Source organism: Myxine glutinosa, chromosome 1 (genome assembly GCF_964187855.1).
Source record: "Myxine glutinosa chromosome 1, kmMyxGlut1.1, whole genome shotgun sequence".
Taxonomy (NCBI): domain Eukaryota; kingdom Metazoa; phylum Chordata; class Myxini; order Myxiniformes; family Myxinidae; genus Myxine; species Myxine glutinosa.
Genome location: NC_136261.1, coordinates 22,978,070 through 22,993,064, shown reverse-complemented (window position 1 = coordinate 22,993,064; position 14,995 = coordinate 22,978,070). Strand labels below are relative to the sequence as shown.

Here is a 14,995-nt window from a genome sequence, read left to right as displayed (position 1 = left end):
TGCTGTGCTTCTCAGAATGACCCAGTCTTGCAACCGAGAGCACCTCGATGAAGCCCTCAAAGACCCCTCAACTCTACTCCTCATCAAAAATTTGCATAAAATTTGCATAATTTTGCATAAAATTTGCAGCAGTAATTTGCATAAAAATGGTATGTGGGACATTTTTTCAGCTTGGGGCCATAGCTAGTCATTTTCTACACATTTTTTCCAATCTAGAAACACTGATTAGAAGTATATCTCCGGGGGGTGCAGGGGGACCTAGTCTTCCTACTAGACTATATATATATAAGATATATATATCCTAGGGGGATATAAAACCGTGCTTTGTATGTAGGTACATAATAAATAAAAGCTTTATGATTTTTGGTAAGCATCACCGACCTGCTGCTAGATATCGATTTACTTTGGTTGATTTATTTATTTTATTGACACGTTTACGGTTTTTACATAAATTTTCAGAGATTCTTATTTCACAGTTTACAGTTATAGAAATGACAATTTTCAAATGCTCGATATTGATTGAAGGGGTTTTTTTTTTGTGTGTGTTTACCTTTGCGTTTACTTTTTTTTCTTTTCTTTTTTTATTACAAATTTTCATTTACGGATGCTTTCTGACGGTTCTGTGATTTTTTTCCAGTGTACTGACTTTGATGTCTGTCAGCACGCCAAATTTCTGCTTTATACGACACCCGGATGGTACTGAACATTAATATCCGTTAGTCAGTCGGTGAATGAGTCGGTGGTTAGAAAGAGCATTATATATTAGACTCGCGGAACCTACCCCTCTCTTCGCTGACGAACCAATTGCTTGGGAGGGGCAGATGAGGGATGGGGGGGGGATATCAGGGGAAGGGGAAGGCAAGGAGGGGAGGTGGGAGAGGAAGGGAGTGTGGGAGGAGAGAGGGGTGTGTGGGGATGTGGAGAGGGGGAGTGGTGGAGGCAGGAAGGTGAGAGAAGTGGGGGGAGGGACGTTGGGGTAAGGAGGGGGAGGGGAGGAGGACATGTTTACCCGTGTGAAGAGTGTTTCAACCTCAGCGTTACCCAGATTTAAAAAAAATGAAATTGTAATACCGGCTGCCACTACCACCAGGTGGAGCTACATGGTACACTTATACATAGAGAATTTACATCCTCCCCTTCCCTCCCAGCACACCCCGACGTGAGGCTGCGGCCACATAGCCTGTGTTACCCTCCACATAATGTTGTATTTGTACCCAGAGTTTGGAGTGTGTAACTTAAAAGATGTGGCTGTGCATAAGGAACAAAGCCAGAGAGAGGTAAGCCTATTTCTAGTTTTAGTGGAAATTTTAGCATAAATGATGTTCAAAAGAAGTGTCTAAAACCACCCAAGCACACAGTTTTCACTCATGCACTCCCTTGGAGGTCCATAAAAGTATGCATGCAAAGTTTGGGGCTGCTCGGTTTCATGGTTTTGAGTTATGTAGGACACACACACACACACACTGCCTTTTATTATTCTAGATAGATAATACTTGGAGTTGGTCTGTTTTTAAATGGCATAATCTATAAAGGAGGCGTAGTGTTCTTCTTTGAACATCCACAATCTAATTCCCGAAAGACCAAAAGTCTCGTTTACAAGTGCATGGAGTATATCGGGAGTAACGTACTTACAGTGGTGGGAACTGTGGAGCAATTCAGCAGACACAGAACAAACTGTTGGATGGATTAATGTGTGCCACGAGAGAGATGGAAGGCTGCATGTCCAAGGAATGTCAGGAAGAGTTGATATGGGAAGGATTGACAGAGGTCGAAGAACTGGTGGTGGTGTCAGATGATGTGAGATGTCACTTTGAATTCCTGGATGGAGTTAAGTAGGACATTCTGTGATAATATTATGCACCTTCATCATCTGAATCTGAAGACGTTTAATCTTGTCAATTGTGGACGCAGCATTCGCACAGGAGTGAGTACAAGTCAATTCAAATTCAGTCTCGTGACTTATGATTGTGTTCTTGCTATGTGTACCAAAGTTTGTTTTCTCCCATGCTGTGAAGACGTGTCTGCAGAATGGGAAAAAAAAAGTTTGGGACATCGTCTTGACAGCTTTATGTGCAAAATGCATGTCCTCAAAATAGGTTCCTCAAATTGGGAGCACTTATTTCGGGAAAAAATTCACCTACTTCTAATTTTGATGAACGACCTTACACATCATCCACATTCACAGAACACGTGGGACTTGGTGGGAGGAGTTGAAAAAAAGAAAAGATGGAAGGGAAAAAACCACGTTAAGTGAGATAAGGAGAGGGGGAGAAAATATAAGGAGGGAAGTGGAAGAGGTAAGGGGATAGGAGAGGTGAACATAATACAGGAAGTGGACAAACAAGTGGAAACACCAATTGAAAGTCACTTAATATGGCGTTGGACCACCACGTGCGGCCTGTAAGGCTTGTATGCCCCATGGTATATAATCCACCACCGTTTGGAATTCTGCTGGAGGGATGCGGCACCACTCTTCCATGAGAAAGTCGATCAACTCACACCTGCTTGATGGAGGTGGAAAACGCCGTCTCGGACGGCATTCCAGAATATTCCATGAATGATTGATTGTGTTCAGATCTGGTGATTTAAGGCCATGATGTATGGATAACATCAGTGTCATGCTCATCAAACCATTGGGCGACCACACGTGCTCTGTGGATAGGGGGAATTAAGGGGTGGGGTGGGGGCGGAGGGGTTCCTCTGTCTCGCATCGTCCGGCTGTTCGTCCGTCCGTCCATGACAGGTTTTCGTTACCGCGATAACTTGAAAACAGCTGAAGGAATCTTAGTCAAACTTGGTGCAGGTATGTATAATGAGGTAAAGATGAACTGATTAGAATTTGGGTTCCTGAGGTCAAAGGTCAGAGGTCATGTCAGGTAAAAATGTGATAACTTATGAACAGCTGAAGGGATTTAAATTCAAGCTTGGTAAATGTATGTATTATGATGTAAGCATGAACTGATTAGAATTTGGGTTCCTGAGGTCATGTCAGGTAAAAATGTGAAAACTTGTGAACAGCTGAAGGGATTTAAATTAAAGCTTGGTAAATGTATGTATTATGATGTAAGCATGAACTGATTAAATTTTGGGGTCAAAGGTCAGAGGTCATGTCAGGTAAAAATGTGATACCTTGAGAACAGCTGAATGAATTTAAATCAAACTCTGTACAAGTATTATAATGATGTAATAATGTGGGCGGAGGCATATCGGTCGACGTCGTTACGTCGGTGTCGTTCTCGTTATACATGACCCTAAGCACGCTGGGATGTTATTTGCTTAATTAACACATGGGCAACACCAGTGCCAAAGCTGTTGCTTGGTGTCTCTCATTTCTTTGGGTGCTTCCATTTTTTTTTGGTCCACCACCTACCTGTATGTAAATGCTCGAATTACATCATCAAATTAAATTATTACTACACTGTGCTGGGTAGTGTGTTTATAACATGCCCAATACCCATATGGCTGCCAGAAGTCAGCTCATACCAGCTACTCAACTATGAGGCGCAGACGGACCTGAATGTACGAGGCCACCGATCTCCCGGGCACAGTGAGGGAGCCAGGAATCGAGGAGCAGACTCACTTGCTGTGCGTGCTTCCTTTGGCATTGTGTCCAAGCACGAGCTCAACGTACCGCACCTTCTGCGTGCCCTGTGCTCCAGGTAGGCCTAATGGAGTTTCGGGCCTCCATATGATGGGGCTGAATGAGTGAGGACATCCCTGAAATATCACATTTTATAAACTAGTGGGGTCACCCGTGAGAATCCCATGGGCATGGAGGTGTATCGTTGCAATCGGTGCAGCCGTTTTTGCGGTACCCGGGACAATAACGTTAGCTGGGAGTCCAAACCTGAAAATGCTGGAGACCAAAGCTGAAATTGGAAAAACAATATAGCCTATTGTACTCCAGGGAGTCCCAGGATTACCCACCCAAAATTTCGTTGCAATCGGTTCAGCCGTTTTTGCGGTACCTGGGAATGGACGAACAACGGACAGACAGACGGACGGACATTTGGTGAATTATAGTAAGAAAATTGGAAGAATAATATAGCCTATTTTACTCCAGGTGTTCCCAGGATTACCCACCCAAAATTTCGTTGCAATCGGTTCAGCTGTTTTTGCGGTACCAGACGGACGGACGGACATTTGGTGAATTATAGTAAGATATACATTATCAGAAATCAATAGAAACAAATTCATAGCTTATCAAAATTTCTTCAAAATTAGTTATTCAATCCGGATAACTAGACATAATGCATCGTCTTCCGCAGAACCATAGATCTGGACCATTGCCTGGTGCGACAAACTCGCGCTAGCCGTCGTACCACACTAGCGGTTGTCATTCAGTGCATCCGCACCACTCGGCAGTGTGCCCTGGCCATCCACACTGGACGAAGACATCGCCTCATTCGTCGCTCAGGAGTAAGTCGACACAAATGGAATCATTTGTCCCTTCGCGCTGTCTACATATTACATCTATCATAAAAAGAGTATAATTTTGACCTCTCGTTTTTTAAATTCTAACCCTCAACCTCAATTAATCTTACCAACTCCCCCACCCTCAATGATATATATTTAAATAGCTCGTTTTGCTCCAAAACCATATCCTAGTTGATCTGTGAACTAGGCCAAATCATATTTAGACTCCATTTGCGATATTTTTGTGCCATTACTTTGTCTCCGCAACATTCCAAGTGATTTGAAGGAAATTTTAGCGTCAAAGACAAACCACGAATCGACATTAAATAATAGTAGCTCAAACTCTTTGCGGGCAGGCAGATCCAGTGCCTTCTGTACAAGAGTTTGGCCATCTAAACAATAGGCGCCATTTTGTTGCCCAGTGCGAATGTGTGCTTGAGCGTACAGCGCTTTGTAAGAGGGTTTCACACCCTGTGCTTTCCTGCACTTGGCACTGGACAAGTTACGTAAAGTTTCCCCAAATTTAATCTACCAGTACACCTGCAGACTCAGGGAGGGCAAGGAAGGGTCATTCCTCTTTTGGGGTATATAGATTACAGTCGATCTATGGACGGGTCTGAAGAACTTTGGGTGTGTGTTCATTTACCAAGTTTCTTGTGGAGAGGTCGCCAAGTGGTTTCAGCATTCGAGCAAGCACTCGATTCAAAACCGTTAAGGAACGGCTGGCTTGGCAAGCGCTGGCTAGCTGCTTGGTAAAGGAGCACAACCCGAGCTTCTCCCTTTCAGTTTCGTATGAAACAGCAGGAGCGAGTTTCAAAAGTTCCCTACGAAAAATGCCACGGTAGCGCCAGAAAGGGCCATGTTGTTAACCCAACATTTGTGGGTTACATAGAGCACAATAGATCTTCGCTCAGTTCTGTAAGTAAACCTTACTTCACGGATGTCGGTATTTCTTCATTTAGTGTGATAAATGGCATTAGCGACTGTTTAAAAAACTAAGCATACGTGTTTATGGTGTATAATATTTTACTTCCTGCAGAAGCCATTGCTCCCACAGAAACTCCATACACGTTAATATGACCCGACTGCAAAGCCGCAATGAGGCGGCGGAGCCAAAGCCTCTTGCCACTATTTTACCCATCACTATGGCATCAGTAGGTTAGGTAGTTGGTAGTAAGTAGGTGTAGTAGGTACCGTATCTAGTTCAAAATGACACCATTTGCATTCTGGATTCGATTAAAATTTATAAAATTTCCTTCTTGATTAATTCGGTGAATTCCGTCTCAACTTCGGATATTTCCGGCCGTGAAAAACGATCCCCTATGGCCGCGAGATTTCTAAAAAATAATTCTTCGTCAATTTTAGAATATTTGACGCCGTTTTCAGCCTCCGAAACGCGGTAATAAGCTTTTTTGAAATATTTTTTCAAATGCTCGAATCTGAATGGCTCCAGTGTTTGGTGAAGATTTTCGTTGAAGATAACCAGGGCCCGTGTGGGCCCGGGGAACGAAGTTGGTTTTGCACTTAATTCCTCCAAAATATTTTACAAATTCACTCAACAAAGTCACTCCATCATGTCTCAAAGTATTTTAATTACAAATTAGAGGTGCATAAGATTGTGAATCAAAAAAAGATGGGTGAAACAAACTCCTATTCAACTTTTTCGCAATTGTTTATGCATACTTCCGCATCCGCAAGATGATGGCCTCCATGGAGCGATTTGGTGCGTCAAAGCTTCGAAATTCTCAAAGGATCCAGCAAAATCTGGCTTTTCAACATAATACGTACTGTTACGTGTTCCTCCCCGACCTCCTGGTCTCGGTATACTTCTGAACCCCGAGAGGAGCCACGGCAGAAAAATGTTATTCTGTGTCCGTAATCAATAGGGAAACCACACCAATGATTATAAACGAACAAATGCTGTATTAAAAATCACACACAAGAATAACAGTACAACCAATGGCAATCAAAGTGCACTCAATATATCTTAGGATGGTACCATCTGCTAAAGTAAGGTAACTCACTGCGCTCCCAGTGAATGGAAAAGAACACTCCTCAATGTCTCTATAACTCAAAGGCGATCCCGGCGATGAGGCGAGTAATGAGGTGTAGGCAAAGCGTGGACCGTCCCGTGGTCCAAACCCACAGCAAACTGGCGGCGAAAAGGGAAATCCCAAAGGCGTGATCCAGATGTGCAAGTTCACAGTTCCATCAGTGAACCGCAACGTAATCTTCAAACGCCACTTTTGCACACACACATCCCCGGCAAATGACCGTAGGGTGAGACAAGCTGACGCGGAGCAAAACCTTTTTCAGTGAACGATGCGTGAGGTTCAAAATGGCCGACGGCTCTTACTTGAGTCGAAGCGACCTGGCGGGGGATTCTTCGGACCCTCAACGCCGGTACCTGACTACGCAGGTTTCTCAATCCTCCAGCGATAACACTTATCGCAGGAAATTCCTTTCAAGGAAACTCAAAGGTCACTCGCGACGTTTGTTCGATCACGCTCGCTCTGGAGCTTCAAGACACGTCGGAGTCTTCTCCGACTTTTCTCGCCACGCCTCCTCTTCTTCCTTCTTGTCGTCTTCCGGTTCGGTTTCCTGTATCATTTAAAGTTAACCTTTTTAACTTTTGATAACTGTTCATGCACAATAAACCTTTTGAAGATAATAATAGTACATAATATCAGAAATATGTCAAGTGGGTGAAAACCACAACCACGGAAGTGATGAATCCGTAACAGTACGCGTTCATTCACAACACCGGCTTTGTCGGCTATCACTGCAGGGAAAACGCCTTGGGGAAGTGGGACATTATTAGTATTGATATTGTTTTGGAATGACATGAATAATATGCGATTTTTTATCATTAATTTTGTTATTAAAAGCATCTTTGGAAAAATGCCACGATAAATGTTCTTTGGAAATACCCCACGATAAAGCTAATTTAACATTTATATACACCTCAACGTGCAACCCCATTGACGGCAATGGTGGGCAAACTCGCTCAGGGGGAGAAAACCCCCTTGGGGAGGGGGGCAAATGAATGCGCTACAACCTTCATTGTGTAACCCTTCGTCATCCTGCCAAGTTTGGTTGAGATTGGATAAGTAACGACAGGATGTATTGGCGTCAAAAATTCATCCGACAGACACAACTGGCGTATTTTAGTATGATGATAAATGTATCTACCTTGGGTTTTTGTATTTTCTGAACTATCATCAATTCTCTTTTGTCGTTATATTGTCTTCCAAACCGCTATGTCCCTTCCTTCATTGTTTGCTTTGTTTCTCTTGATTGATTCTACTTTTGCTTTTAGATGCGTTTTCATAAGTAGTTTATATCATCTTAACCTTTCCCTGAGATGCTTTGTAAGATACTTCAATATTTTTTTAAGATACCTGAGATATAGGCGCCATTTTGTTACCCAGTGTCAAAAACCGGGTTGGCCAAACTCGTTGAGGAGCGAAATTCACTTTAAATTAATAAACTAACCAAAACAAAAATTCTGCAAAATTAGTGTCAACCTTTTCCATACATCCATGCATGGTGTCACCAATTTTTGCTCTCTTTCTTGGTTCGAGATTTATTGGTGTTCGTTCGCACTTGTATGCATTCTCCATGCTGGGGCAGTGTGATGATATACAGATATGGCATGGTTAGGGTTAGGGTTAGGTTTGTTAGGGTAGGGTAGGGTTAGTGTTAGGGTTGGCAAAGGAATCTATTGTTCTTTTCATTGTGTGCTACAATTGCAGGGTTATGGGCCAGGACTAATGATGCCACTTCTTCTCTTTTAAAGCTGAAAGACGAAGAGAATGGGAGGCACATGAATGGTCGTGATAAAACCCTCGTCATTCCAGCTCATACCCCCATTGCCTTCAGTGCTTTTGAGTTGTACATCAGTCTCGACGGAACATTTGGTTAGTCTTCAATTGTACAAGAGTATTTTGTCACCATACTATCTTCCATGTAAAACACGTCAGTTTGTGTGTTTGTACAGACGTCTGTCCCCCTTCATAAGGAGTAGCTTTTAAAGACCAATCTTTTAACATGAACGAGTGTTCACTACGGTCTATTTTTGTGGATGAAACAAACTCGAAAAACATTTTCCTTAAAAGAGTAATTATGTCTCTTCTATTGGCGTTGTAGACGGCGGCTTGCAAACCGAGCCTCATGGGCGGTGTCCAGAAGCATTTTTTTTTAATCACAATAAATACAAGGCGCAGGGGGGGGGGGGGGTGAAATTCGCTGCACGTGATGTGCAATGCAGGCAGAGTAAAACGAGTGTTCATTTACATCTGTAGGGTGTCTAATAAATGAAGAATATATACAAGCACACCTGAAACTAGGCCGAGGCTTCAGACTTTGGCACGCTCTTGAGGCTGCACTGTTGAATAAACTGTTCCAACCCGTCATTTTTGACGGGCTTTTTACTAATGTTCATATAAATGTCACATCAGAGAACAGCGGTCAGCAATAACCCAGCAGGTACCGGTACTCGACGTTGTTTTCAATATTGAAATTTGGTTGAAATTACATTGCAATGCCAATTAACAACAATACAACGTTGTTTCCATGTATTGTTGTTGTTTTAACGTAATTTTGACTGACGAGTAGCCTCCAGTTTACCAGAGTACTCACCTTTGAGCTGTCTAATCTGGCTTCAATTGCCAATCAATCAACACCATGTTTATCCATAGAGGGGGCATTTGCATGCATGAGCATCCATTCTATCTGACTGATATTTACCATGGTGTGTTCAAAAAGAGCAATCCATTGATTGATGTTACCTTGGCCGAAATGTAAATCACTGCCTTGATTTATGAGGGGCCGATGTTCATTGTGTTCGTAGCAGAGCTCTGCATTTTTAAGTGGTGTAAACTCGTAGCCAAGTAATGAATACAGGAATATATGAAGAAGAAGAAACTTTGTGGACAAGCACTTGATAACGTCTTTTGAGGTCATAAACAGTTCCTCGCCTCAAGTATTCAATGATACAACAATGAGAGAAGAGTTGTCCATATCAGCTAATACCTGCCGCCAGGAGTACTTAATTGTTATCAACCCACTACCCCAGGGGTAGTGGGTTGATGAGGGTCTTCAAGCAGTATGTAACATCTTCGGGTGTATCTGTTGAAGCGTTACACATTGTTACTGGAGGTTGAAGGGGGTTGTCATTACGTAATTATTGAACAGCCTCGAAGACCCTTGCAACATGGTTAATGGAAGACTCTGATTGCATCCAATGATGTGATTCCTCTCTTTTTCTGGCAGAAGAGGCTTTGTATTAAATTGATTGTTAAATAATGTAATTGGTGTGTAATCACTAATCAGGTTGGTAAACTTTGTTTGGATGATCAACACACTGGTGAGGGTACATGACGTGTAGAATTTTTAGTCATAATTATAATGTCATAGTTCACGTGGTACTGGCGAAAAAACTTGCGAAACCGAAAAAATCTGGACCTCTATATCTCTGAAACCGCTCCATGGATATAATTGAAACGTGGCTCATTGTAAAGAACTCTGCATGGGGAACGAGAACGGCACTCAGTAGAGAGCATACCTCCGCCGGGTTGGCCATATCACTCAATGGTGAAGAATCACTTAAAAAATTAAATAATTCTCATATCCGAATCCATATTCACATCTTCACCAAAATTGAATCGATTCTTCCTTGTCACACACCCAACCAGTCCAGCAAGTTTCGTCCAAATCCGTCCACAACTTTTTGAGATATCCTGCCACGTATCGTTTTGGCCCTATCTCCCAATGGTGAAGAATCACTTTAAAAATTCTAGTAGCCGGATCCGAATCCGGATCCTCACCAAAATCTAATCATTTCGTCCTTGTTACATACGCTACGTCTCTGCCAAATTTCGTCCGAATCCGTCCACTATTTTTTGGAATATTTTGTTCACAGACAGACAGACATACAAACAGATGAAAAATCGGTCAGAGACCGAGGACTTGCCGGGATCTATTCCGAAAAGTTTTTCGGTATTTCCAAGATGGAGGCCAAACCACGTGACCGATGATGTCATCATTATTTGTTTTCTAAACTAATTTATTCCTAGATTATGCACAAGAAATTTCATCTTGATTGGATGAAGTTTTGTACTTGTTTAATTATGACGTCATAATGGAGGCACCTATGACATCATCATTAACATATTTTATTCCCCATGGAGAGTTATTTACAATGAGCCATGTCTCAATTCTTTCTATTCAGCACTTTCGGAGATATAGAGGTGCAAATTTTTTCGGTTTTTCCAAGATGGCGGCCGAACCACGTGACTGATGACGTCATCATTATTTGTTTTCTAAACTAATTTATTCCTAGATTATGCTCAAGAAATTTCATCTTAATCGGATGAAGTTTTGTACTTATAGAATTATGACGTCATAATGGAGGCACCTATGACATCATCATTAACATATTTTATTCTCCATGGAGAGTTCTTTACAATGAGCCATGTCTCAATTCTTTCTATTCAGCACTTTTGGAGATATAGAGATGCAAAGTTTTTCGGTTTTTCAAAGATGGCGGCCAAACCACGTGACCGATAACGTCATCATTATTTTTTTTCTCCACCAGTTTATGCTGACATGGCGCTCAAGAAATTGCATCTTGATGGGATGAAGTTTTGTACTTGTCGAATTATGACGTCATACTGGAGGCCTTGGGCCTAGAGAGTTAAAAATTGGGCACAGTCTATTCCACGGCAAGACAAATATGTGTGTAAAGTATGGCGATGCTATGTGCAACGATGTAGACGTAGTACTGCGCACAAACAGACAGACAAACCAACCAACCAACATACTTGCCGGAATCTTTTCCGGCAAGTAACAGACAGACAGGGATGAAAACATAACCTCCATCCACCTTTGGTCGCGGAGGTAATAAGCATTGTTACCGATGACGTTACTGGTGCCTTTATGATGATGTCATAATTCGACAAGTACAATGCTTAGTCCGATCGGATTGAAATTTGTTGAGCGCGATCGACGCAACAATTATATTGGAGAATGTAAATGTATGATTAATCATCGGTCTGGCAGCCATATTGGATCAAAAAAAAAATCTCCTTTAAACAGAAGAGTTAGCTCGCACCAAGTAGACTGTGCGGGATAAGTATTCTATGAATACCATCTAGTTGCATGAGGCACCTATAACGGCACTCTGTAGAGCGCATACCTCCGCTAAGCTGAACAGTTTACATTTGTATCCCACTGATGGGCTGGATCTGGATCTAATCGCGAAGCTGACCTGAACCAAAATCAAATCTGCTTGTTCTTGTCACTTGCCCAACTCATCCACCAAGTTTCGTCCAAATACATCCACAACCTTTTGAGATATCGTGTTACATATCGTTTTTTGCCCTATCTCTCAATGGTGAACAATCACTTAAAAAACTATAGTATCCAGATCTTCACCAAAGTCTAATCAATTCGTCTTTGTCACACACACAACCTGTTGACCAAGTTTCATCTGAATCCATCCATAACGTTTTGAGATATCCTGCTCACCGACAGACAAACAAACAGAGACGGGGTGAAAATATAACCCCCATCCACCTTAGACGGCGGAGTTAAATCCGTTATGTGGAAACTTGCAATCAGGTGTCCTGCACATCCCTCGTGCCAAAACGGCACTTGGAATGAGCATAAACAGCATGAACAAATATGTTATCACTTCTCAATGTTCGGTTTTTATAGCAGAGAAGGCACTGGATCGACGAGGTATATGCCAAGAACTGGACATCCCAGGATAACGACTCTGTCAGTATCACTACATTTGCACGTCTCATCTACACAGGTGGTTTGAAACCTCCCAGAATATTGCAGACACACTCCCTGGACCTCTCAGGATAAGTGTCAACATCGTCTTGAGGCATCTCCATGATGCAGGGATCTGTGCTCGTCGTCCTGTTCAGCAGCCAAGACTTGCATCGAGACACATCGAAGCATTCTTGCAGTGGTAAAATCAGCACATCCTATGGACAGGGAGCAATGGGCAAGTGTTGTGTTTTGTGACGAATCCAGGTTTCTTCTTGAAAGACATGATGGGCATGCATGGCTCTGCGGAAGACCCAATGAGCGATATGCTCCAGTCTGTCCAGTGGGCCGCAAATTTTGGACGCGGAAGTGTCATGATGTGGGATGGTATTGCTGAAACCTTTCGCAACAACTTGATCTGTATCCGTGGCAATCCAATGGCAGATCAATACATTACTGAGATCTGACAGCAATATGTGCTGCCTACCATTCAACAACCTGGTCCTGAAGTCATCTTTATGCACGATAATGAAGCAACAACTTTCAACAGTGAACTAACTGTGGATTTTTAGCTCACAAATTTCTTAGTCACGTGTATGGAAACCATGGCAATTGAAAGAAACCCACTCAGACTCAAGTAATTGCACAGGCAATTATCCAAAATGTTTCAATTATCTCATCAGAACAGATCAATCCGAGGAATTCATGTCCAAATGCCATCTCCCACATATTATCTACGTACGTGTAAATTCCCTCTATAAATTGGTCAATTGTGTGATCCAAGTCCGTTTCGGAAAGACCTGGTGTCATTTAACACCAAATGAATATGCTCGTATCATCAGGGTGGTTCACGGAGTGAAGGCGGTGAATCTGACTTCCGCTTTCCAGTACGGTTCTCATTTCAGTGTAATTTGTAGGGCACTAGTAAGGTACCCTCACAGCCTGGAGAGTTCACAAAAAGACCTTGTTCATATCACCCTTGGGTTACAACTCTACGTGAAGACTGTAACTTCGTCACCTTGCCAGAAGGAACTGCTTTGTAAGAGCACCATCTCCAGAATGATCTGCAAAGCGCAATCAACCATCAAATTTTGACGTATTTCAGAACAGACTTCCATTCCAGTGGTATGAGGTTCAGAAAACCACTGTTCTTCTTCCCTCTATTTAACCCAGCCACCATCAACAGCAGTGCATGCAATTGGCACAACACATCACAACTGTAGGGTGAACCGTTGGCACCATGTTCTTCTCACTGACACACCTAGATTCTGCCAAGACTTCAACAATGGATATGAAGACGCGTTTGAAGTTTGAAGACATGGTGGATAGCAATTTGATTATTCTGCCGTAATGCAACTATCCATTTGGTTGAGTGAGGGTAATGGGGTGGACCCTCCTGATTTGGGTTTGCATTTCAATTGTCTGAATAACTGATCTTGTTCTTACTTGAAGGGGTGCTATGACTGCCTGGTATCAATGAGATACAGGGACGAGATCATGATGTCTGTTGGCACACATTGTCAACACTGCACTTCAGGATCACAACACCGCTTGCACAGACAGCCCTGCAAGATCTATAAACGTAAATCTGGTTGAAAATAGAACATACTTGGGACATTCTATGGAAGCATGTTTATGGTTGCCAGTTCTTCCCAAAGTCTCCTAGATCAACTGGAAGTGGGCAAAAGCCAAAGAATGGCGAACGTCCCACAACGAGAGTTGGACTGTCTGATTAGTTCAATGACAATATCTGTATAAGCTGATATTGGAGTCAGTTTTAGTTGCACATGTTATTAAAATATTTTTTTGCCAATATACACTTGCCTTTATAGACTGCGTCATTGCCAATTTGTACATTCGTCATTGCCAACCTGCCACACAGCAAAGGTCAGTTGGTATACGAATGTCGGGGAGATACCAGGACCCACAGCCATCTCCACAAGAAGACATGCAAATAAACCATCCAGTGAGTGAGCCATACACAGAGCAAGAACAAAACCCTCGTACGGGGATGTGTTTGCACTTTTTATTGAGCTTTACTTGCCTCTCCCACCAGCGTGCACTCATTGGCTTAGTGCGGCCTTCTAGACGCTTCTCTTCGCATCTCGATGATGCCAGCTGCTTCTGGCAGCTTCTGGTTATCTCTCGCAGCTTTTGCTTTCCTCTTACAGTTTCTGGTTTCCTCTCACAGCTTCTGGTTTCCTCTCACAGCTTCCAGTGTCCTCTCACAGCATCTGGTGTCCTCTTGCAGCTTCTGCTTTCTTCTCTCGGCTTCTGGTTTCCTCTCTCAGCTTCTGGTTTCCTCTCTCAGCTTCTGGTTTCCTCTCTCAACTTCTGGTTTCCTCTCGCAGCATCCGGTTTCCTCTCACAGCTTCTGGTTTCCTCTCTCAGTTTCTGGTGTCCGCTCACAGCTTCTGGTTTCCTCTCTCAGTTTCTTGTTGTCCTCTCACATCTTCTGGTGTCCTCTCACATATTCTGGTGTCCTCGCGCAGCTTCTGGTGTCCTCTCGCAGCTTCTTGTGTCCTCTCGCAGCTTCTGGTGTCCTCTCTCAGTTTATGGTGTCCTCTCACAGCTTCTGGTTTCCTCTCACAGCTTCTGGTGTCTTCTCACAGCTTCTGGTTTCCTATGGGCGTGAGTTGCTGCAGTGGGGACATCAGATTAACCGTTCATGCACCTACCAGGAAGAGATTAAAGCACATTTAGTCAGATTACAAGGGAACAATTTAAAGGATTAGTGCAGGAAGGATGGTGGGAGATTTAGACACATTAAAGAATGGAGGGGTGCCCTTTAACCCTGTTT

General features: G+C 42.9%; 1 protein-coding gene across 1 annotated transcript in view; it reads left to right on the top strand.

Moving 5' to 3' along the window:
- PJVK (pejvakin) overlaps positions 1 to 14,995 on the top strand; it is a 31,717-nt gene that overhangs the window by 1,520 nt on the left and 15,202 nt on the right. The window contains exons 2-4 of the mRNA XM_068108282.2: positions 3,470 to 3,659; positions 4,269 to 4,419; positions 8,216 to 8,336. Of these exons, the coding sequence (XP_067964383.2) occupies positions 3,470 to 3,659; positions 4,269 to 4,419; positions 8,216 to 8,336 (462 nt within the window). The remainder of the gene's footprint in view (positions 1 to 3,469; positions 3,660 to 4,268; positions 4,420 to 8,215; positions 8,337 to 14,995) is intronic.